The 24053-nt window shown below is 61.4% G+C and overlaps 2 protein-coding genes across 5 annotated transcripts in view; both read right to left on the bottom strand.

The window, feature by feature from the left end:
* Positions 1–2376: 2376 nt before the first annotated feature.
* On the bottom strand, positions 2377–12998 carry LOC145536986 (putative GTP-binding protein 6). The gene is made up of 10 exons (XM_081567335.1): positions 12629–12998; positions 10342–10479; positions 9487–9557; positions 9275–9405; positions 7952–8022; positions 7060–7218; positions 5497–5705; positions 3807–3955; positions 3347–3499; positions 2377–2732 (listed from the first exon to the last, which is right to left on the bottom strand). The coding sequence occupies exons 1-10, from the start codon at positions 12981–12983 to the stop codon at positions 2609–2611; spliced, it is 1560 nt and encodes a 519-aa protein (XP_081423461.1). The 5' UTR covers positions 12984–12998; the 3' UTR covers positions 2377–2608.
* A 4611-nt stretch (positions 12999–17609) lies between these two features.
* The window catches only part of LOC145535248 (serine/threonine-protein phosphatase 2A regulatory subunit B'' subunit beta), a 48195-nt gene continuing 41751 nt past the window's right edge, over positions 17610–24053 (bottom strand). For all 4 annotated transcript variants that reach the window (XM_081563593.1, XM_081563594.1, XM_081563595.1 and 1 more), the window contains 6 exons: positions 21453–21501; positions 20772–20861; positions 20266–20441; positions 18975–19093; positions 18767–18873; positions 17610–18269 (listed from right to left, as the gene is read on the bottom strand). In XM_081563593.1, the coding sequence (XP_081419719.1) occupies positions 18119–18269; positions 18767–18873; positions 18975–19093; positions 20266–20441; positions 20772–20861; positions 21453–21501 (692 nt within the window). In that variant the 3' untranslated portion in view covers positions 17610–18118. The remainder of the gene's footprint in view (positions 18270–18766; positions 18874–18974; positions 19094–20265; positions 20442–20771; positions 20862–21452; positions 21502–24053) is intronic.

The raw sequence follows: 24053 nt of genomic DNA, 5'->3' as shown, positions 1-24053 counted from the left end.
GAAGCACAAGCTGGAATCAAGAATGCTGGGAGAAATAGCAGTAACATATGTAGGTGACACCACCCTAATGCCAGAAAGTGAAGAGGAACTAAAGAGCCTCTTGATGAGGGTGAAAAAGGGTGAAAAAAGAGGGTGAAAAAGGGTGAAAAAAGAGGATGAAAGTGAAAAAGCTGGCTTGAAACTCAGCATTCAAAAAACTAAGATAAAGGCATCAGGTCCCATCACTTCATGGCAAAAAGATGGAGAAACAATGGAAACAGGGACTATTTTCTTGGGCTCCAAAATCATCATGGATGGTGATTGCAGCCACGAATTAAAAGATGTTTGCTCCTTGGAAGAAAAGCTATGACAAACCTAGACAGAGTAATAAAAAGCAGAGACATCACTTTGCCGCTAACAGTCTATAGACTATGATTCTGGAAAACACTCTTGATAATCCCTTGAACAGCAAGGAGATCAAACCAGTCAATCCAAAAGGACACCAACCCTTAATATTCATTGGAAAGACTGATGCTGAAGCTCCAATATTTTGGCCTCCTGATGGAAAGAGCCAACTCATTGGAAAAGACCCCGACGCTGGGGAAGACTGAGGGCAGGAGGAGAAGGGGGCAGCAGAGGATGAGATGGTTTGATGGCATCACAACCCCGTGCATTGAAAGCACAGAATGTTAACCACTGGACTGCCAGGGAAGTCCCAGTTTGTGTATTTTTGTGACCAGACAACGGAGAGGTTGCTAGCGGCTTTCATGATAATCCTTGAAGTATCCTTGAAAGTCCAAGGTTGATGGAGCACAGTGCACGGGCTGCTGGGTCAGAAAATAAACCAGGGCTTCCCTGGCAGCTCAGTGAATCCGTCTACCAATGCAGGGGAGACAGGTTCCATCCCTGATCCAGGAAGATTCCCACATGCTGTGCAGCAACGAAGCCCGTGCGCCCCAACTACTGAGCCCTGTACCGTAGAAGCAGGAAGCCTCAACTGTTGTAGCCTGTGTGCCTGGAGTCCGCACTCTGCAGCAATAGAAGCCACCGCAATGAGAACCTCACAGCCCCCAGCTAGAGAGCAGCCCCTGCTGTCTGCCCACACAGCAGCAAACCCCCAACACATCCAAAACTAACCTTTTAAAACAGAAACCACTAGCCCACACAATGGAGGATCTAGGCCCTAAAACTCATCTGGGTACCCACCCCTGTCAGATAGGTGTTGGAGGCGCCCCTGGGGGCTGCCCGCCCCACTCCCCCTTCCTGTGACCATGGCCTCCCACCCACCCACTCACCTAGCCAGGCCTGTTCTGGAAGACTCCAGTATGGAGGGTCTCAGGACAGGCTGGGTACTTCGGTGGTCTTATACCTGTTCTCACCGTATGCCAGCCCCAAGCCTCTCTCTGGGACCCCCTGCGATCCTGGGGCCCTGAGACCCCCCTACCCCCTCCTTGTCCCATGAAACCCCTGCCCTCTGCCCCATGAGACCCAACCTCCTTCTCCTCCTTGGGATCCCCTCTCAGCTCCCTCCAGGATGTCAGGCCCTGCAGTCGCCTGCCTGTCTGCGGCAGTTCTGAGGTGAGCTCTGTTCCCCTGAGTTCTTGGGGTACAGCTTCTAGGACTGGGGGGGGGATCTCGGGAAGCAGGTGGAGGGATACTGGGAGGAGAGGGGACCAGAGGCCAGAAGTGACCCGCACTGTCCTTCCTGTGCTCTGCAGACTGGGAGGAGTTGGGAATGGAGCTGGGAGGAACTGGGTGGCCAAGCCCTCGGGATCCTGGAAGAGACCATGACTGAGGGGGGCCCTGGGACCACGTGGGCACCCCCAGGGTAGCCTGGGCCTGCTGAGGGGGGCTGGACCCCGGGAGCCTGGGGGTTCGTCCCAAGTCACATGCTCGCCACCCACCGGGGTAAGAGTTAACGCCCGTCCACCCCACCTAGCCGACACAAGAGGATGGAGACCAGCAGGAGCTGAGCTGAATGAAGGGGAAGCGGCCGGAGGCACAGGTGTCCTGAGGCCCTGAGTGGCTGGCTCCCCAGTCTGCTCATCCCTCCGAGAGGGGGCTCTGCTCCCGGCCCCTCCATAGCCCCGCTTGTCCACCTGGTGCAGGACCTGGCTGTCGACAAGAAGCCCAAACTTGTACTTTCCTTTAGGTGAAAACACCTAACGCCTGTGCAGTGGGTTCTGTGTTCTGGGCCCTATTAATGAGCAGATCCTTCCCGCTTGCTGGGTTCTTGTTTTTATCACTCCCTGGACACTGCTGTGGCCAAGGGCAGGCCGGTCAGATGGGACCCCTGTGGGATACACAGCGGACGCACAAACTGGACCTTCTTGCCTAGAGGGCAGCGTTCATGGGGTGTCTGCTAGGCGGCCGGTGCACAAACGCCACAGAGGCTAGTTTACACACACACACCGCACAAAGCTTTTATTGTCTGGTGTGTGATCAACCACCCTGGACAGATATCTGCTCCCCAGACACCCCAACGGTCGCCCAGAACCCACTGGGTCCCGGCCCCACCAGGCTGGCGGGGGTGGGGACGGTGGGGGGGGGGGCGAAGACCCACCGCACGTGCTTGTCTCTGAGACTGAAATGTGCAGCGCCCTCATCTTTGGGGAGGGGGGGAATCGTTTCACCCCGGAAACAGCTTCCGGAACCTTCCATAAGCAGAGTCACTGATGATGACTTTCACATCAGCAGTCCCGGCCTCGGGGATCACCTCCACCGCCTGCACCGTGGCCTCCTGGTGAAGCCAGCTGCGAGGGAGACGCCATTGGTTGGGGGACACGCGATTGGTGGGAGGAACACGTGATCGGTGGGCGGGACAAGTGAGATGGGAGGGACACGTGATTGGGGTGGGCGGGACACGTGATTGGTGGGTAGGACAAGTGATATTGGAGGGACACGCTATTGGTGGGAGGGATACGTGATAGGTAGACAGGACACGCGATTGGTGGGAGGGACACACGACGGCTAGGAACCAAGACCCGGACGGTGTCTGAACCCCTACCCAGCCTTCCCGGGACTGGGAGGCCAGTATCTCCCACAGTCCCAGCAAGTGGACACAGGGCTATACACCTGCTCGTGCCGGGAAGGAGACACGATTGGTGGAAATGGAGACCCTGACGGAGCCCGAACCCCCACCCAGCCTTCCCAGGGTCAGGTTGGGGTGTGTGGGGGGGGCAGTACCGTCCGCGTTCGGAGGCATGGACACGTGGCCGGACCCCTGCTCCTACGTGGTGAGCCGAGGACCCAGGGATGACAAAGGCTCCCTAGCACCGTGGCCTTGCCTGCTCACATGAATGACACCCTACCCAGCACAGCGATCATCAGCGCTACCACCCCTCCAAACCAGGCCTGCCCCACGCACCTCAGTTGCGGTCCAGCCAGCCGCACGCGGAGGGTGAGGGTCCGTCGCCCCGTGGCCCGCAGGATGGCGTCCTCCACCCTGGCCATCAGCTCATCCAGCCCGAGCCCCAGGAGGGCAGACACAGCCAGGGCGCCGGGCTCCGCGGGTGTGTACCTGTCCGGGCGGCCGGCACAGCGTGCTCAGCAATGATGAGCTCACCTGGGCACCAGGTCACCTCGTTATGGACTCCACCATATACTCCAGGGATGGAGGGGCTCACCCAGGCACCAGGTCGCCTCCTTATGGACTCCATCATACAGTCCAGGGGTGGGCCAGGCTTACTCAGGTACCAGGTAGCCTCGTTATGGACTCCACCATACACTCCAGGGATGGAGGGGCTCACCCAGGCACCAGGTAGCCTCGTTATGGACTCCACCATACACTCCAGGGGTCGGGGGAGGGGGCTCACCCAGGGGCTCACCCGGGCACCAGATCCACCTTGTTGTGGACTTCCACCATGCTCTCCAGGAGGGCGTTTGGCAGGCCCAGGCCCCGCAGGGCTGACAGGACACTGGCCTTCTGCAGCTCCGTCTCGGGGTGGCTCACATCTCTGACATGGACGATCAGATCCTGAGAACCAGACGGGCCGGCCGGGTGGTCAGATCTTGGGGCCAGGGGCTCCTACCCCCAGCCCAGGAGGACCCGCCAGCCCCAGGACACTGCTCTTCCAGCTGAGGGTAGAGCTCCCTACCGTGGGGGCCTATACCTCAAGGGGTGGGTGCGACCTGAGACCGCAGAGCGGCTCTGTGGTGGACAGAGCCCCCCTGCCCCCTCATTAGGGTTTCCATCTGCCACTCCCTGTGCAGCTGGAACCGAGAGACTGCTCAGCACCCCCAAACCTGTCTCCCCAGTCTCCCACCCCACAGGTCCCTACACCTGGGTGCAGCCACTGACCCCCCACCACCAACCAGCCCAGCCAATAGTGCCATGTTCAAAGCTCTGGGCTGGTCCACTTTTCTGTGAAACCTTCAAGCTCACCTTTTAAAGAAGTTCTTTCCCTGTTTCATGTTTTACATGTAGGTTCCTCATGCAGAATTGGGAAAATAGATACAAAAGAAAAGTAACAACGGAGGGTAAGGGTAATTCTGTCATGGAAAGGAAGTGCTCTGTGCCATTTACGGGATTCACTTCTAGGTTCTCTTTCTGATGAAATTTTCTTTTAATTCAAGTTTCATTTTAGCAACTTGAGATTTTCAGGAGCCGTGGGGGATGATGCAGACAGCTGCACGGTGCCCTCAGCCTCAGCTGCTGTGACTTGAGGTCCCGGGGTGCCTGTCCCTGGGCCCTGCCGTCTCCCTGCCAAGTAAACCCCAGGCTCTATTGGGGTTCACTGTCTCCGGGCCCCAGATAAGGCCAAACAGAAAGGGAAACCCCTCTTCATTAGCATTTCCTGCAGAAAAATTACAATTGTAGGGCTTCCCTGGTCACCTCCCGGGCAGGTGATAAGAAATCCGCCTGCCAATGCAAGAGATGTGGGTTCAATGCCTGGGCCGGGAAGATCCCACATACCGCGGAGCAGCTAAGCCCGTGCGCCACAACTAATGAGCTGGCATGCTGCAACGACTGACCGCCACGCACCGTAGAGCCCCTGCTCCGCAACAAGAGAAGCCACCACAATGAGAAAACCGGGCTCCACAGCCAGAGAGAGGCCCCCCCACTCAACACAACCAGAGAGACGCCCCCACTCACCACAACCAGAGAGACGCCCCCACTCACCACAACCAGAGAGAGGTCCCCCTACTCAACACAACCAGAGAGAAGGCCCCCACTCAACACAACCAGAGAGGCACCCCCACTCAACACAACCGGAGAGGCGCCCCCCACTCACCACAACCAGAGACACGGCCCCCCCACTCACCACAACTGGAAAAAGCCCAAACATAGCAATTAAGACCCAGCACAGCCAAAACTAAATGTTAAGTAAATAAATAAAAACAAAACAAAATGTACAGTCAGACCTAGCTCCCTGAGTGGAGGGGTTTGAGGGGAGTCTGGTCCCTGTGACGTCCAGTGTAAGAGGACACAGCCCTGTGCTGTCGTAAGGAGGGAACCACCTCCCCTCCCCGTTTGCTGGTATCTGAGGGGGAACCGGTCTGGCCCTCCCCACTCACCGAATGGGCCACGTCCTGCAGGGTGGCTGAGAAGGACTCGACCAGGCTGTGGGGCAGCTGGGAGAGGAAGCCGATGGTGTCCATGTAGAGGACCGTCAGCGCAGAGGGCAGCCGCCCCGCATGGGCCGTGACATCAAGCGTCGCGAACAGCTGGTCCCGGGGCTGTATGGCGGCGTCCCCGGTCAGGGCCTTGATCAGCGTGGTTTTCCCTGCAAGTCAGGCACAAGGGGACATGCATCTCAGGCCCTCTTGGGCCCCCTAGCGTCCACGTCTGAGCACGGGCTGCTGGACGGTGGGATGGGGGCGGGGAGGGTGTCTGAGCCCAGAGTTCTCTGCAGGGCCCTGATGCCAGGCATGGATCATTGAAGAACACAGCTGCTGTTGTCCAGGATTCGGGGTTAGACAGATCAGGCCTGGGTGGGAAGGTTAGTGTAGACAGACGAGGGGCATGGTGTAGAGTGGTCACGTGTGTGTGTGTGTGTGTGTGTGTGTGTGTGTGTGTGTGTGAGATGGGGAGGCGTCCCTGGAGACAGAGGGAGGTGTCCTGGGCCATGTGAGCTGTGATGTGGGTGTGCCTGTACACAAGTGATGGTGTGCACAGCGGTCACGTATGTGTGAGATGCGGAGGCGTCCCTGGAGACAGAGGGAGGTGTCCTGGACCATGAGTTGTGATGTGGGTGTCCTCATACAGAAGCGTGATGGTGCAGTTGGGCGGATGCTATGTGCCTGCCATGGGGTGGGAGTCTGTTCAGTTGCAGGCCCACACAGCCCCGCCCCAGGGAGGCCCTGCCCACCGGTGCAGTCCCTGGGAGATCCCACCCACCACCCTGGCCCCAGGGCGGATCCACCCACCATCACCATCCACAAGCACAGCCCCAGGGAGGGACTGCCCACCAACACAGCCCCGCCCAGCGAGGCCCCGCCCCTGGAAGGCCCCGCCCACCAGCCCCATACAGCCCTGCAGTCTCAGGAAGAGCCCGCCCACCAGCACAGCCCTGCCCAGTGAGGCCCCGCCCACAGCACAGCTCTGCCCCTGGAAGGCCCCGCCCACCAGCCCCCATACAGCCCTGCAGCCCCAGGAAGAGGCTGCCCACCAGCACAGCCCTGCCCAGTGAGGCCCCACCCACAGCACAGTCCCGCCCCAGGGAGGCCCCGCCCACCAGCCCCATACAGCCCTGCCCAGTCCCAGGGAGGGCCCACCCACCAGTGCAGCCTGAGGGAGATCCCACCCACCACCTGGCCCCAGGGCGGGTCCACCCACCAGCTCCTCCCCAGGAGGCCCCGCCCACCAGCACAGCCCCGCCCTGGGAGGCCCCGCCCACCAGCCCCATAGAGCCCTGCACAGCCCCGGGGAGGGCGAGGGGGGGGGAGGGCCCGCCCCGCCCACCATCCTGGCCCCAAGATGACCCCACCCACCATCCCCGCCCCAGTTAGGGCCCGCCCACCAGCCCCTCGCAAGTGACGCCCCGCCCACAAGCACAGCCCCGCCCCAGTGAGGCCTGAACACCAGCTCCTCCCGGGGAGGGCCCCGGCCCCTAGCCCCGCCCCCGCCCCACTCCTCACCGCAGTTCGTGTATCCGACCACAGAGACCACGGGGAACTCCCTCCGCCTCCGCTGCTGCCCCAGAAGGTGCCTCTTGCGGCGGAGTCTTTCCAGGGCCTTCTGGATCTTGGCTTCCCTGTCTCTCAGGAGACGCTGCTGCACCTGCAGGAAGGACTCCCCTAAAAACACCCGAGACGGCGAGTCAGCGAGCAGACCCTGGGTAGAAAGGGGCCAAGAGCCACGGAGAGGCGGCCTGGGGGGCCTGGACAGGTGTCAGGACCCCGGAACAAACCCCCTAGCCTGTGCCCCCGGCACAAACAGCCTTGACACCTCCTGTTGGGAGATGGCTCTGCCCAGAGGAAGGCAGCCTTGCCCTGGCCCTACTGCCCTTTGGGGTCACCTGGGCTCCCCCTTATCCGTGAGGAGGAAAGGCCGAGGGGAGTCCGCATGATGGCCACAGTGGGCTGAGCGGTGCCCAGAGATGCATCCATGTCCTCAACCCCAGGACCTACAAATGGGGCCTTATTTGGAAATGGGGTCTCTGCAGAAGAGATGAAGTCAAGGGCCTGAAGTGGGGGCGGCCATAAACCCAAGGACAGGGTCCTTGTGAGACATAGACACACAGACACAGAGGAGAAGCCACGTGGAGACGGAGGCAGAGACGGGAGGGAGGCGGCCACCAGCCCAGGGACGGACGCCCGGAGCCCCCAGGAGCTGGAAGAGGCGGGAAGGACCCTCCCCTGGAGCCTCTGGACAGAGCTCAGCCCTGGGACTCCTTGATACCCACCCTTGTTTGAATGTGACCATAGAGAGGCCCTCTCAGGACTTGTGAAGGACACTGTTCCCTTTGTAGGGGTGGTGGCCACGATAAGCCCCTTCTGCACACCTAGTGAGGAGACCTCAGACACGTACCTGACCCCATGATGTAGCGAGAGCCCCGCCCACGTCCGTCCAGATGGGCAACGTCGGTTTTCAGGTGGGACCTAGCGCAGAAATGGGTTGGCTCAGTAGATGGGCGTACATGTCCATCCACCACAGGACGTGAGGCAAAAACAGACCAGGGGGCCGGGGTGGGGCTGGGGTTTCTGGAGGAGGGATAGCTGGGGGCCCCCCTCCCACGTGGGCATCACAGGTGAGGACAGAGGGCCCCCCCTGGGTGACGTGTCCCTGGTTGCGTATAGGTCGCAACCGCGGCCACAAGCTTGCAGCCCTACCCACCACATCCCACCGTCAGCACGCCTGGCAACATGTCTAGATACATGAAAACTAGAGAAAGTCCCAGGAGGGCTTCCTAGAGAGGGTCGGGGGATGTCCCTAGAGAGGGTCCGTGGGGGGGGCGGTGTCCCTAGAGAGGGTCTGGGGGGGGTCCCTATAGACAGTCTCAGGGGGCGCGCGGAGGGATATCCCTAGAAAGGGTCGGGGGGGGTCACTAGAGAGGGTCCTGGTGGGGGGTCCATAAAGAGGCTTCGGGGGGGTCCCTAGAGTGTGTCCCGGTGGGGGGGTGGTCCATAGAGTTCCAGGGAGTGGTCCCTAGAGAGGATCCCGGTGGAGAGGTTCCCTAGAGACCGTTCCGAGGGGTGGTTCCTAGAGAGGGTCCGGGGTGGGGGGTGATTGTGTCCCTAGAGAGGGTCCCGGTGGGGGGTGGTCCCTAGAGAGGATCCCAGTGGAGGGGGTCCCTAGAGAGGATCCTGGTAGAGGGGATCCTTAGGGTTCCAGGGGGTGGTCCCTAGAGAGGGTTCTGGAGGAGAGGGTCCCTGGAGAGGGTCCCGGTGAGGGGGGTCCATAAAGAGGCTTCAGGGGGTGGTCCCTACAGAGGGTCCAGGGTGGGTGACTGTGTCCCTAGAGAGGGTCCCGGTGGAGGGTGGTTCCTAGAGAGGATCCTGGTGGAGGGGATCCTTAGAGAGGGTTCCAGGGGGTGGTCCCTAGAGAGGGTTCTGGAGGAGAGGGTCCCTAGAGAGGGTCCCGGTGGAGGGGTCCATAAAGAGGCTTCAGGGGGTGGTCCCTAGAGAGGGTCCCGGTGGAGGGTGGTCCCTAGAGAGGATCCCGGTGGAGGGGGTCCCTAGAGAGGGTCCCGGTGGAGGGGGTCCCTAGAGAGGGTCCCGGTGGGGGTGTGTCCCTAGAGGGTCCCGGTGGGGCTGTGTCCCTAGAGAGGGTCTCGGCGGGTGGGGGGTCCCTAGAGGGTCCCGGTGTGGCGGTGGCGGGGCCCGTCTGCCCCGGCCCGGGTCCTGCTCTCACCTGAGTAGGGGGAGCTCCGCCAGCGCCACCTGCAGTCGCGCCTCCTTGGTGCGGGCGTTGCAGCGGAATATGTGAAGAACCACGGTGAACCGGTCAAACACAGGCGCGCGCCAGGTGGCTTCCAGTTCTTTCTGGAAAAAACAGCGGGGGAGAGGGGATGAGCCGTGAGCCCAGGCCCGTTGAGACCTGCTGACCCGCTGCTTCCGCTGTACCTTGGCGGGCGTGGCCAGCCTCTCCACGTTCAGGAAGACGGCGGTGATTTCCGGCGACCCTCTGATCCTCTCTAGGAAAAGAGAACCGCTGGTCAGAGGCTCAGTAAGCCCGCAACATACCTCTGGGGAGTGACCCTGCGCTTTGATCGGCTGTGTCTCCCGGACATCCCCTGGGTCTCCGAGCACCGTATTCAGGGAGCATGGAGCATGGGTCGGGGAGGACCCGGAAAGCAGGTCTCACACCTGCTGAAGCTGAAGCTCCAATACTCTGGCCACCTGATGCCAAGAACCAACTTATTGGAAAAAAACCCTGATGCTGAGAAATACTGAGGGCAGGAGAAGGGGACGACAGATGATGAGATGGTTGGATGGCATCACCAACTCAATGGACATGACTTTGAGTAAGCTCCGGGAGTTGGTGACGGACAGGAAGCCTGGCGCGCTGCAGTCCACAGGGTCGCAAAGAGTCGGACACGACTGAGCGACTGAACAACAACGAGGTCTCACAAACACAGGGGCCTGGTGAGCCCGCGGGGACAGGGTGCATGCTAGACTCGGAGGGACACAGACAGGGGGCGAGGCACCCGCTCTGCGGGTCGCTTGCCCTGAGCTGTGAACCAGACGGTGTGGGGCGGGGACGTTGGGGTCCACAGAGGGGCAAGGGTCTCGTGCAGGAACACACCCCAGGGCACTGACAGGGGGTGGCAGTCTGGCCTGGGTGCTGGGGTCTCACTGGAATACTGATGCAGGCACGCTGGTTTCTGCCACCTGATCCAAGTTCCATGAGGCCCAGAGGGACGGTCGAGCTTGCGCCATTCTAGAAGGGGGCTGTGACACATGCGATGATGGACTCACCCGTCAGCTGGTCCAAGGTCCCTCTGCCGAAGATGAGCTTCTTGTCTGGCGTCTTGGTGGGCACCACCATCGTGTCCACCACTGACCAGCCGTCCAGCGTGCACACCAGCGCTCGGGCCTCTGCCACCTGCCACTCAGCTTGGGGGAGAGACAGGCTGGTGTGAGGGCCACTTCCGGCCTGGTCAGCCCTGCCCCGAGTCCTGGCCCACATGCCCCCAGGCTGGGAGGGCTTCCTGCTTCCTGGCCACACGAAGGTTCTCAGAAAGCACCCGAATGGGCCTTTGCTTGAAACGGAGATCTGCTCTTCTGCTCTTCTGGGTGGATGGTCAGGAGGGGGGACGGAGGATTGAGGGGAGGGTTAGAGGGGAGGGAAGGAGGGGGAGGGGAGGGGAGGGGAGGGAGGGGTAGGGGAGGGTAGGGGAGGGGAGGGAGGGGGAGGGGAGGGGAGGGGAGGGGGGAGGGGAGGGGAGGGGAGGGAGGGAAGGGGAGGCTTCCTGCTTCCTGGTCACAGGAAGGTTCCCAGAAAGCACCCGAATGGGCCTTTGCTTGAAACGGAGATCTGCTCTTCTAAGTAGATGGTCAGGAGGGGGGACGGAGGATGGACGGGAGGGGAGGGGAGGGGAGGGGAGGGCTGGGTTAGAGGGGAGGGTTAGAGGGGAGGGGAGGGGAGGGAAGGCTCCCAGAAAGCACCCGAATGAGCATTTGCTTAAAGGCAGATCTGTTCTTCTGGGTGGATGGTCAGGAAGGCGGACGGAGGAGAGGGGAGCCAGAGGTGAGCAGGGGATGCAGGGACAGTCCCCCGCCCCCATATTGGAATTGGGCACATGTGCCCCGTGGGGACTCGGGGTCCCTTGTGACCCACTCCCGTGAAGTTCCCAGGACCCGCAGAGCCTGCCGTCCTGTATGTGGGGTGGGCTGAGTCCCGTCCTGGGCGGGTGTCATGTCCTGGGTGACCAGAGCCTAGTTCCAGCCTCCCTCAGTGGCTGCCCTTGCGGAACCCAGGATGAGCAAGGAGGCGCCCACCCAGAGTTCGTGGTCCTGAGCAGTCAGAATAATGGGGCCAGCGGGAGGCAGGGCCCACCCAGGACAGGAGTCCAGAGCAGTGGGGGCACAGGCCGTGGATCAAAGGCGGTCAGGACCCGTCCTGTCCTCGTGTCTCCTCCTGCTGGTCCCTCTCAGGTAAGCTGATGGACAACAGACACGTGGGCAGTGGTGCCACCGCGTGGATCTGAGCCCTGACGGGGTGGACACGGTTGGCGCAGGTCTGGAGAGGCTGGGAGCCTGGGGGCGATGGCCCGGAGCACAGCTGTGCAGGGCCCTGGCTTGTTCTCCGGTGAGGTGTGAAGCTCAGTGGCCAGAGCCTCACGGGAGGGCAGCCTCCCTCCGGAGCCCGTCCCCTCCACCCTGCGACCACAAGTGCCCCCACCCCGCCGCTCAGCTCTCAGCCGGTTCCCGTTTCTGCTACAGAAGCTTGTGCACAATCTCCGGGCTTAGTACTCAGCGGCGCAGAGAGAAAGTGGGTCCATAAAAGGCTTAAAGCCGAGGGGCACCCCGCGTGCACCCCGCGTGAGTTGCTGGGATCGTGTGCATTATGGATGGGGAGGCCCCGGGGGAGCAAGGCAGAGAGACACCCAGGAGCGGCTCATAGGGGAAGGGGCTCGCTGCGTGCAAAGTAGGAGGGCGCCTGTGCCCAGAATGAGGGTTTCCAGGCCTATGGGTGGGGGGAGCTCCCGGAGCAAGAGAGGGAGTGGGCAGTTCAGCCTCCGAGTCCGCCCCAGAAGCCCCACCTAACGGGCTGCAGCCTCGGAGGCGGGCCCCAGAAACCCCGCCTCCGAAGCCCCGACCTATGAGCTCCGGCCTTCGGAATCCGCCCCCAGAAACCCAGCCTCTGGCGCCCCGCCCCCCGAAGTCCCGACCAATGAGTTCCGGCCTTCAGAATCCGCCCCCAGAAAGCCCGCCTTCGCCGCCCCGCCCACAGAAGCCCCGACCTATGAGCTCCGGCCTCCGAGTCCGCCCCAGAAGCCCCACTTATCGGGCTGCAGCGTCGGAGGCAGGCCCCAGAAACCCCGCCTCCGGAGCCCCGCCCCCAGAAGCCTCGACCTATGAGCTCCGGCCTTCGAGGGCCGCCCCCAGAGGCCCCGCCCCTGGCGCGCCGGAACTATGAGCTCCAGCCCGCGAGGCCCGCCCCCAGGAGCCCCGCCTCCGGGGCGCCGGCTTCACCGCCCCTTAAGCTCAAGCCTCCTCGCTCCGCCCGCGCCCGCCACCGTCCCCCCGCGCTCTCGGTCACCTCGGGTCCCCTGCGGCTTCCTGGGCCCCCACTTGACCTCAGGGTGAACCAGGCACACGCGCTGTGTCCCCGCGGGCAGCAGCGGGTCCCTCCTCAGCAGCTCCTCCTCGTCTTCCTCCTCCTCCGCATCTTCGGGCTCCTCCTCCCCATCAGCCCGGCTTCTCCGGCCATCCGCACGTGGGCCCCGCCCTCCGCCCTCTCGCCCCTCCGAGCACCCCAGGCCCCCGCGGAGAGCGGTGAGGGCGCGCTCGGGGTGGGGCGGCGGCGACGGCAGCGCAGCCCTCGGGGGCCGGCAACCACGAACCGCGCGAGAGAGCCAGGCGCCCCCGCGGACGGCGGCCCGCAAGGCCCACATCCCGCGCGCCTCTGCGCAACAGGGCGGGGCCTCCGGGGCGGAGCCAGCTCCCTAGCCGGCTGCCCGTCCGTCACCCGGGCCAACAGGGCGGGGGACCCAGCTCCTGTACCGGCTGCCCATTGGTCTCCCGGGTCAATACGGCGGAGCCTCCTCCCTTGCCGGCTGCCCATTGGTCGCCGGGGTCAACAGGGCGGGGCCTCGGGGGACTTAGCTCCCTTACAGGCTGCCCATTGGTCGCCGGGGTCAACAGGGCGGGGCCTCGGGGGGACTCAGCTCCCTTACAGGCTGCCCATTGGTCGCCCGATCCCTCGCCGCCGCCGCCGCATTGCTGTGCGCGAGTCCCGGCTGGGAGGCGGGTTCGGGCGATGCCGCCGGGCACGCGCCTCTCTCTGTTGGGGATGCTCGCGGCGACTTCCCCCGGCGTCTGGCGCCGGAACCGAGCCGCGCCGCCCACCCAAGCCGGGCCCCACTTCAGCCCCCGCGCGGGGCCGACGGTCTGGGCTTGTGGGTCCAGTTCCACCCTCGGGAGCCCGGAGCTCTGCCTTGAACGTCCGAGTGCGCCCCCTAACTCGGAGGTCCCAGCTCCTGCCTTGGGGCCTGGAGTCTTGACCCGAGGGGTACCCTGAACCCTGCTTCGGGCTCCGCACCCGCTCCACGGCTCTGAAGTGTACGCTGGTGGCTTGACTGTGGCCCTGGGGGTGGGGTTCCACAAAGGTCCCCTGGGATCCTGAACTCTGCCTTGGGGATGTGTGCAGCTCAGTTCAGTTCAGTCGCTCAGTCGTGTCCGACTCTGCGACCCCATGAACCGCAGCACGCCAGGCCTCTCTGTCCATCACCAACTCCCGGAGTTCATCCAAACCCATGTCCATTGAGTCGGTGATGCCATCCAACCATCTCATCCTCTGTCGTCCCCTTCTCCTCCTGCCCTCAATCTTTCCCAGCATCAGGGTCTTTTTAAATGAGTTAGCTCTTCCCATCAGGTGGCCCAAGTATTGGAGTTTCAGCTTCAGCATCAGTCCTTCCAATGAATATTCAGGACTCATTTCCTTTAGGATGGACTGGTTGGATCTCCTTGCAGTCCAAGAGACTCTCAAGAGTCTTCTCCAGCACCACAATTCAAAAGCATCAATTCTTCGGCGGCTCGGCTTTCTTTATAGTCCAACTCTCACATCCATACATGACTACTGGAAAAACCATAGCCTTGACTAGATGGACCTTTGTTCACAAAGTAATGTCTCTGCTTTTCAATATGCTGTCTAGGTTGGTCATAACTTTCCTTCCAAGGAGTAAGCGTCTTTTAATTTCATGGCTGCAATCAGCATCTGCAGTGATTTTGGAGCCCAGAAAAATAAAGTCAGCCACTGTTTCCCCATCTATGTGCCATGAAGTGATGGGACCAGATGCCATGATCTTAGTTTTCTGAACGTTGAGCTTTAAGCCAACTGTTTCACTCTCCTCTTTCACCTTCATCAAGAGGCTCTTCAGTTCTTCTTCACTTTCTTCCATAAAGGTGGTGTCATCTACATATCTGCAGAAGGCAATGGCAACCCACTCCAGTACACTTGCCTGGAAAACCCCATGGACAGAGGAGCCTGGTAGGCTACAGTCCATGGGGTCGCGAAGAGTTGGACACGACTGAGCGACTTCCCTTTCACTTTCCACTTTCATGCTTTGGAGAAGGAAATGGCAACCCACTCCAGTGTTCTTGCCTGGAGAATCCCAGGGACGGGGGAGCCTGGTGGGCTGCCGTCATGGGGTCGCACAGAGTCGGACACGACTGAAGTGACTTAGCAGCAGCAGCAGCAGCATTTACATACCGGAGGTTGTCCTGGGTGTCAATCCAATGGATGCCATATCCCCACCTCCACAGCCATATCTTCCTGGGAAAGGCTCTGGGCGTCCCTGGGAGACGGGTGTGGCCACCATCTCCTCAGAGCACAGACAGGCTGGTCCTCCTCCACTGGCAAGTCCCCCGAGGGACCCACCTTGTCTCCCGACTCATGTCCATCCATTGGTATTTCTCCCAGCAATCTTAATTCCAGCCTGTGCTTCCTCCAGCCCAGCGTTTCTAATGATATACTCTGCATATAAGTTAAATAAGCAGCGTGACAATATACAGCCTTGATGTACTCCTTCTCCTATTTGGAACCAGTCTGTTGTTCCATGTCCAGTTCTAACTGTTGCTTCCTGACCTGCATACAGGTTTCTCAAGAGGCAGGTCAGGTGGGCTGGTATTCCCATCTCTTGAAGAATTTTCCAGTTTATGGTGATCCACACAGTCAAAGGCTTTGGCATAGTCAGTAAAGCAGAAATAGAGGTTTTTTTGGAACTCTCTTGCTTTCTCAATGATCCAGCAGATGTTGGCAATTTGATCTCTGGTTCCTCTGCCTTTTCTAAAACCAGCTTGAACATGTGGAAGTTCATGGTTCACGTATTGCTGAAGCTTGGCTTGGAGAATTCTAAGCATTACTTTACTAGGATGTGAGATGAGTGCAATTGTGCGGTAGTTTGAGCATTCTTTGGCATTGCCTTTCTTTGGGATTGGAATGAAAACTGACCTTTTCCAGTCCTGTGACCACTGCTGAGTTTTCCAGATTTGCTGGCATATTGAGTGCAGCACTTTCACAGCATCATCTTTCAGGAATTGAAATAGCTCAACTGCAATTCCATCACCTCCACTAGCTTTGTTCGTAGTGATGCTTCCTAAGGCCCACTTGACTTCACATTCCAGGATGTCTGGCTCTAGGTGAGTGATCACACCATCGTGATTATCTGGGTCATGAAGATCTTTTTTGTACAGTTCTTCTGTGTATTCTTGCCACTTATTAATATCTTCTCCTTATGTTAGGTCCCTACCGTTTCTGTCCTTTATTGAGCTCATCTTTGCGTGAAATGTTCCCTTGGTAGCTCTAATTTTCTTAAAGAGATCTCTAGTCTTTCCCATTCTATTGTTTTCCTCTATTTCTTTGCATTGTTCGCTGAGGAAGCCTTTCTTCTCTCTCCTTGCTATTCTTTGTAACTCGGCATTCAAATGAGTCTATCTTTCCTTTTCTCCTTTGCTTTTTGCTTCCTTTTCACAGCTATCTGTAAGGACTCCTCAGACAGCCATTTTGCTTTTTTTCATTTCTTTTTCTTGAGGATTTTCTTGATCCCTGTCTCCTGTACAATGTCACGAACCTCTGTCCATAGTTCATCAGGCACTCTGTCTATCAGGTCTAGTCCCTTAAATCTATTTCTCACTTCCACTGTATAGTCATAAGGGATTTGATCTAGGTCATACCTGAATGGTCTAGTGGTTTTCCCTACTTTCTTCAATTTAAGTCTGAATTTGGCAATAAGGAGTTCATGATCCGAGCTACAGTCTGCTCCCGGTCTTGTTTTTGCTGACTGTATAGAGCTTCTCCATCTTTGGCTGCAAATATTATCAATCTGATTTCCGTGTCGATCATCTGGTGGTGTCCATGTGTGGCTCAGAGGCCCCAAATTCGGCCTTGAAGTGTCCTGACTTGGGGGAGTATGACGTCTCATACGTCCTCCCCCTCTCGTACCTCCCGAGTCTGGGACTGCACCCCGGGGCCCAAGACTCTGCCTTGTGCGGGAGGTGTTGCTGGGGTCCCCAGAGGTCCTAAACCCTGCTTTGGGGTCCCGTTCTACCCCTGGAGTGCCTCAAACCCTGCAACCGGGGCTCCATTCTCTTCTTGGGGACCCCAGAGCCTGCCTTGGTGGGGGGGGGTCTCTGAGTGCAGCCCTGGGGGTTCCCAAATCCGACCTGAGAGCTCGATGCTCGTCTCCACCGGCCCCGAATTTTGTCGTTAGGTGTCCAGTACTGAACCGCCCCAACCCACCCTCGGAGGTCCCAGATTCAGCATGGGCCTTCCCAACAGGGCCCCGGAGGTTCTGATGGCCGCAGCGGACGGAGACACGGATGGACTGTGGGCTGGGTGGGATGGACAGCTGCATGGAGGCACGGGCCACTGTACAGGGAAATGGACAGAAAGGTACACACAGGAATGGGTGCGCAGGCGGGCAGACAGAAGGAAGGATGGGTGGATGGACAGAGGTAGAAGGGGAGGTGTGGGCGGGCGGATGGATACATACGGATGGTTGACTGCAGATGCATGGACGGACGCACGGACTGACTTGAGACGACCTGCCCAAGGCCTGGTGGGGTGACGCTCCTCAGCCACCTCCACTGGACACGTGGGAGCCCACCCTCCCCTGGACTCTCGGGCTGGTGCCGAAGCGCAGAGCGGTGTCGGACCCGGGGGTGGGCGGAGCGGTGTGGAGGCCAGACATCCGGTCTCCCATGGTGCGGTGTCTGCAGGGGAGGCTCGCACCCCGCCGTGCACAGATCAGACGTGACCGGAGGAGAGGCGGCCACCCGGGGCCATGTGGGGACCGCCATGGCCAGAAAGCGGCCTGCACGGCTCTGGGGGTGACCCGCGCCCCCGTGGGGGGACCCTGGGGCCCCGGCCTGTGACCCGCGCCCAGCAGCTCTGCGTCCGGGGAACCTGCACGCCCCGCAGTCTCCCTGCGGGGACCCCACGTCCGTGCCGCGTCCGTCCGTGACCCGCGTTCAGGATCCCCCGCTACCGTGTCTCGTTTGTCTCGAGGTGAGCCTCGGGCTGAAAATCCTTAAATTCTTTATTTCAAAATACAAACGTGATCTCATAAAATTATTTAAACCGCTCTGCACAGCAAATAGAAGGTAACTTTACACATTCTGTACACGTACACAGGAACGTTGGGCCGCACGGACTGGGGTGCTCCCTTGGCCCCAACCAGGGCCGGGGCGGCCTCCCCGCAGGGGCCCCACGAGACAGCGGGCGCCAGGCCTCCTGGAATGTTCCTGCCGACACAGCCGGCCCAGGGTCAGCATGGGCACGACCCGGGCAGACCCGCCACAGCGCCGCCGGGTTCCCACCGGGGTGAACCATCCACGGACGGGGGCCTCCAAGTGCCTGGACGGGGCAGTGGGCCAAGGCCACCTGCCCGCTGGGGAGGCACCGTGGAGCTCTGCAGCCGCTTCTGTGCTCAGTAAAGACGCACGCACCGCAGACAAACACACGACACTTTGTGAGGCTGACGGCCGCGTCTCCCACCCCCAGGCCGCGGGACCCCAAGCGGGCCTCGGGTCATGAGGGCGGCAGGTCGTCGTCCCCACACTCGAACTCGTACAGCTCGACGGCGCCCAGGCTGCCCGGCGCCTCCAGGAAGGGCCTCTGGGCCAGCGGGGACCTCAAGGCGCTCAGCTTCTGCTCCACGGGGCTGAGCTCGGCCTCGTACCTGCAGGGAGGGGCCGTGAGGACAGCGCCCGCTGAGCAGCTGTGCGCCCCCCGACACCCCGACACGTGCGGGCAGGACAGGCGGGCTGCGCTCAGCAGCTCAGCTGCCCAGTCGGCTCCCCACCCCGTCCCCCCGTGTGGGGTCTGCACCCCTTGGCGGCCTACGGGTGCCAACCCCAGAGGGTAGATGGAGCCCTGGGAGGTGCCACCCAGGGGCCCTGGCGGGACCCTCCGCGGGGCTTGGGGAGGGCCTGACTCAGCAGGAAAAGCTCCCAGAGTCAGGGTGCCTGGGGGCAGGACCAGGCGCGGTTCTGAGTTTGAGGGTGCCTGCCCTCGGGGGTGGGGTGGGATCGCAGCCCCTTGGAAACCCTCCCCAGAAGTGGCAGCCAGAGGTGGTGCCATCACTGGCCCAGCTGGCAGCCCGTTTCCCTGTCCCCGTCGCCGGCCTTCCCTCGTCCAAGACCCAGTTCTCCCCCGTCCCACCGCCCGCGCACTCACCCGTCCTCCCAGGGGTCCCCCGCGGCCTCCTCGGCCACCAGGATGTCGTACTCCTCGGCGGCAAAGCGCTCCCAGTCAGACAGCTCGGGGCCCTCGCTCTCGCTCTCCTGCAGACGATGGACCGAGCGCGGTGTGGTGTCTCTGGGGAGCGGCCCGGCACACCCTCCCCGCACGTCCCCCCGAGGGCCTCCCTGTGACCCCCACTCACCCTGAGCAGGGACACCTGCTCCTTCTGCTCGTGGTCCAGGTACTTCTCGATGTTGAAGAAGGTGTCGAAGAACACGTTGGCCAGCTTGCAGCGCTTCAGGTCTTGCAGCGTGATCCTCCCTGCGGGAGGGGCACAGCTGTGAGCACGCGGGGGGGGGGGGGGGCGAGCTCCCCGGGCAGCTGCAAGGGAAGCATGGATGGGTCTCCAGGGCGCAGGGTGGGTCGTGGGCGTGAGGGCATGTCGTGAGCACACGCGAGCGGCTCTGAGGGTAAGCAGCTCTGAGGGCATGTCGTGAGCACACGCGAGCGGCTCTGAGGACACGCGGCTCCCAGGCACCCCGAGGAACCCAGTCCCCTCGCCTGTGCACAGCCACACGTGAGGCCTGAGGGTGGGGCCGCGAGGGTCGTGTCCACCCCCGGGGATCACACGTGACGGCTGAGGGTGGGGCCGCGAGGGTCGCGTCCACCCCTGGGGATCACACGTGAGGGCTGAAGGCGTGGAAGCAGGGACCCGAGGGTCACGTCCACCCCCGGGGATCACACGTGAGGGCTGAGGGTGGGGCCGCGAGAGTCACGTCCACCCCCGGGGATCACACATGAGGGCTGAGGGTGGGGCCGCGAGAGTCACGTCCACCCCCCAGGGATCACACGTGAGGGCTGAGGGTGGGGCCGCGAGAGTCACGTCCACCCCCGGGGATCACACATGAGGGCTGAGGGCGGGACCGCGAGGGTCGCATCCACCCCCCAGGGATCACACATGAGGGCTGAGGGTGGGGCTGCGAGGGTCGCGTCCACCCCTGGGGATCACACGTGAGGGCTGAAGGCGCGGAAGCAGGGACCCGAGGGTCACGTCCACCCCGAGTGACCAGAACTGGCCGGTGCTCGGTTACACGAGACCACACTTGACCTGCCCTGGACGCGGCTACCGTCTCCGAGGCCCGGCACACACCTCCCCTGGGGCTGCCCACCCCCCGGGGGCTCCCTAACCCCTGGGGTGTCCCCCTCCCCAGGAGCACCCCAGTTCCCCAGAGCATCCCCCAGGGCTGTCCCTCCTCCTTGGGGCACCCCCCACCGCAGGGGGACCCACTTCCCTGGGGCACCCCCCAAGGCTGTGCCCCATCCCCCCTGGAGCTCCCCACCCCCAGGGGCAACCCGATTCCCCAGGGCATCTCCACCTCCCCCAAGTGTCCCCCTCCCCCAGAGGCCCCCACCCTCCCCCATGGGGCCCCACTTCCCTGGGCACCCCCTCCCCCAGGTGTCCCCCCTCCCAGGGCCCCACCCCTGCGCAGCACCTTCCCTCTGGGGCTTCACCAGGTCCAGCATCTGGCACAGGCAGTCCTCGAAGGGCAGGGCTTCAATGGCCATGCTGTCCAGCCGCCGGCACTGCTCCTCATAGAAGTACTCCAGCTCGAACATGGACAGCGCCCCGTCCCCATCCAAGTCCATGCAGCGGAACCAGTACTCGATGCTGCGGCCGGGAGGGTCAGACGTCCGCCCAGACAACCATCCACCCAGACCCGCTGTGACCAGGGTGACCTTACCCCCGGGACCAGTACTCGAGGCTGCGGCTGGGAGGGTCAGATGTCCACCCCGATGGCCGTCCACCCAAACACGCTCCAACCGGGGTGACCCGCACGTGGACAGACCCCACCCCCGGGGACCACTCCACCCATGTGACCCTCTCCGAGACGACCTCACAGGGATGGGCCACGGAGAGCGCCCTCATTGATGGGTGACCGCTGGGCCCCGCTTGTGAGTGTCCTTACAGCCCAAACAGAGCACAGGCCCGGACGCCCACCTGGTGGGGGTCTTCTTGTCCTCCTCGGAGATCAGAAACCAGACAAAGTCCGCGTAGCTAATTTTTCCTTCCTTCTGCACCTTTTTCCCTCTGGATTCCGGGCCGGAATCGAGAGACAAAGCCGGCGTCAGGGAGAAGCAGCCTGAGGCTCGGGTCCCTGCCCACGCCCAGGGGTGACGGGAGCCCTGCAGGGATCCAGTCCTGGCCTGGTCCCAACCCGGAGGGGCCTGAGAGAGAGGCTGTGTAGGCCTAGAGGGGCGGGGGCAGGGATCAGGGCAGAAGAACCTGCTCGGCTCACAGTTACCTCACAGCCTTCCATGCCCAGGGCCTGTGCCCCCCTCACGCATGGCATCATGTGGCAAGAGCATGGTTTGCGTGCCCGTAACTTATGACGTCACATCTGTGACGGTCACGGGATCCTTTTCACATGCCCTCACACGGCACAGGCGTGTGTCCTTTATGTATGACCTTACATGAACGGCACACGTGTCCCTCTTACTCATGACTTCCTGTGACAATGGCGTGTGTCCCCGTTACCTATGACCTCGTATGGCAAAACCCTACACACGTGCTCCTAGGTCACGGCTCAGAACACGCCCCCCCCGTCAGGAGTGACAGGCAGGGCCGGATGCTCCCAGGGAAAACCAGCCCCAGCCCTGCTGCGAACCCACTGGCACGCACCGCGTCACGGCTCCAGAGAAGATCCGGTCGATCATCTTGGTGGAAATAGCTGCAAAAGAGGAGTCGGGCCGTGAGCCTTGCACGGGGGTCCTGGAGCCCCACGCGGCAGCTGTAGACCTGTCCGGGTGGGCTCCGGGCTGAACCTGGAGACCCAGGTCTGGCTGGGAGGGACCCTGGGGGCCTGAATTTCCTGCACACGCCTCCTCGGACACTGCCCAGTGCTTCCCAGTCCTGGGCGTGTGTGTACGTGTATGCTGCAAGGGCTGCAAGGAGATCCAACCAGTCCATCCTCAAGGAAATCAACCCTGAATATTCATTGGAGGGACTGATGCTGAAGGTGAAACTCCAATACTTTGGCTACGTGATTCGAAGAACTGATTCATTGGAAAAGACCCTGATGCTGGGAAAGATTGAAGGCAAGAGAAGGGGATGACAGAGGATGAGATGGTTGGATGGCATCACCGACTCAATGGACATGAGTTTGAGTCAACTCTGGGAAATTGGTGATGGACAGGGAGGCCTGGCGTGCTGCAGTCCACGGGGTCGAAAAGAGTCGGACATGACTGAGCTGAACAAATGTGTGTTCTAAGTTGTTTCAGTCATGTCCGACTCTTTGCGACCCCGTGGACTGTAGCCCTCCAGGTTCCTATGTCCATGGGATTCTCCAGGCAAGAACACTGGAGTGGGTCACTGTTCCCTTCTCCAGGGGATCTTCCCAACCCAGGAATTGAACCCGAGTCTCCTGCGTCTCCTGCATTGGCAGATGGGTTCTCAAACCAGCTGAGCCGCTGGGGTAGCCCACCCAGTCCCGAGAACTGAGCCTGAGTCCAAGCTGCAGAGGGAGGCGCTGGCCCCGGGGCTCCAGGACCGAGTGGAGTGTGGCCAGCAGGACGCACGTTCACAGCTGCATGGGCTCTGACCCGAACACACAACGCGCTTGTGATCAGAACCCAGATGCATGTCAACCACGTTCGAGGAAGAGACAGTGGAAGGCCGGGGCTGTCAGATGGATCACCACACGGGGTGGCTTAAACAGCACGTGGTCATCCTCCCCGAGTCCTGTAGGCTGGAGTTGGAGCCCCAGGTTGGGCAGGGCGTGTGGACGGCCGTCTCCTCCCCTTGCCCTAACCCTAACCCTGTGTGTGTCTGTGTCCCGACCTCCCCTTCTCATCAGGACCCCAGTCCTGCGGGATCAGGACCAGCCTAGTGACTTCATTCCACCTTCATCCCCTCTTTAAAGACCATGTCCAAACACAGCCACCTCCTGAAATCTCAGGGGTCACAACTTAAGTGTATTAATCTTGGGGACACTTTTCAGCCACTACTTAGACAGGTAACCACAAAAATGGGGAAATAAAGACAAAACGTCCTTTCAGCCCCATTCATCCTGGCTCAATAAAAGTCTTCTCTGAGAGGAAATGACTGGATGGTGTCAGGTTGAACGGGGTTTTCCAAAAAGATACATCCACATCCTGCCTCCTGGCATGGGAACTGGATCCTACATAAAAACAGGGTCTCTGCAGAGGTGATGGAGTGAAGGGTCTGAGATGAGGTCCCTCCTGGATGGCGGTGCCCTAAACCCGGTGACACGGTCCTTATAAGACACAGAAGAGGAGAGACACGGACACAGAGGAGAAGCCACGTGGACACAGAGGGGGAGACGGGAGGGAGGCGGCCACCAGCCCAGGGACGATGCCCGGAGCCCCCAGAAGCCGGAAGAGGCGGGGAGGAGCCTCCCCTGGAGCCTCTACAGGGAGCTCAGCCCTGGGACCCCTGACCTCAGGCGTCCGGTCCCCAGGGCAGGGGAGGGTGGGTGTTGAGCCCCGCTGTGGTCATCTGTTACCGTTGCCTCCGGTAACCCTCGCGGCCCTCGTGGGTGTCGGGCTCATAAACAAGCTCATTTCGGATCTCCGGCATCACAACTGGGAGGATAACTTCCTGTTCTTTGAGGTTCCCCCCACGCCATGAGAGCAGCCCCAGGCAGCTAGGACAGCTGAGGACTCAGGACTCACGACAGAACTAGGACTCAGACTCGCTCCCACAGCTGGCGACGTGACAGCAGAAAAACCACTCGGCACGGGTCAGCTCCGCTGCGGCCCGTTCCTCTCCACAACGGGAGGATGAGCCCGTGCAGAAACCCGCAGCTGACACAGCTCACGGGCACACCGGGGACTGCACTCGAAACCGCCCCGTGACCTGTCCCGGCCGGCAAGACCACCGTCTGCAGGGTCACCACTGTGCCCAGGGCAGACGAGGCCACGGAGCCACCAGCAAGTGGCGCTGTTTGCTGACAGACCCCCAACAGCAGCTGACGAGAGCCGCCGGACATGAGAACCACACGGTGGACAGGAGGCCCCGGGGATGTGGGCAGCAGCCCTGGCCACGAGCTCGGGCGCCTCAGGGCCTGATGAGCATGTCCCGGCCACCAAGGCCTGTGCCAACCTCACGACAGGGTCAGAGTCGAGACCAACAGTGGCACTCAGGGCTGCAACTGAGAGGGACCCACGCACCAGGATTGTGGGGCCCTCGGGGGACCAGCCTGAGGGGTTCGGGGAACAGACAGCTGACCTGGGGGGCTGACCTCGGGGACCCATCCAGGCC

The sequence above is a fragment of the Giraffa tippelskirchi genome, chromosome X, assembly GCF_054371585.1.
Source record: "Giraffa tippelskirchi isolate mGirTip1 chromosome X, T2T-mGirTip1v1.2.pri, whole genome shotgun sequence".
Classification (NCBI taxonomy): domain Eukaryota; kingdom Metazoa; phylum Chordata; class Mammalia; order Artiodactyla; family Giraffidae; genus Giraffa; species Giraffa tippelskirchi.
Note: the sequence above shows the minus strand (reverse complement) of the source record. Positions and strands in the feature narration are given on the sequence as shown.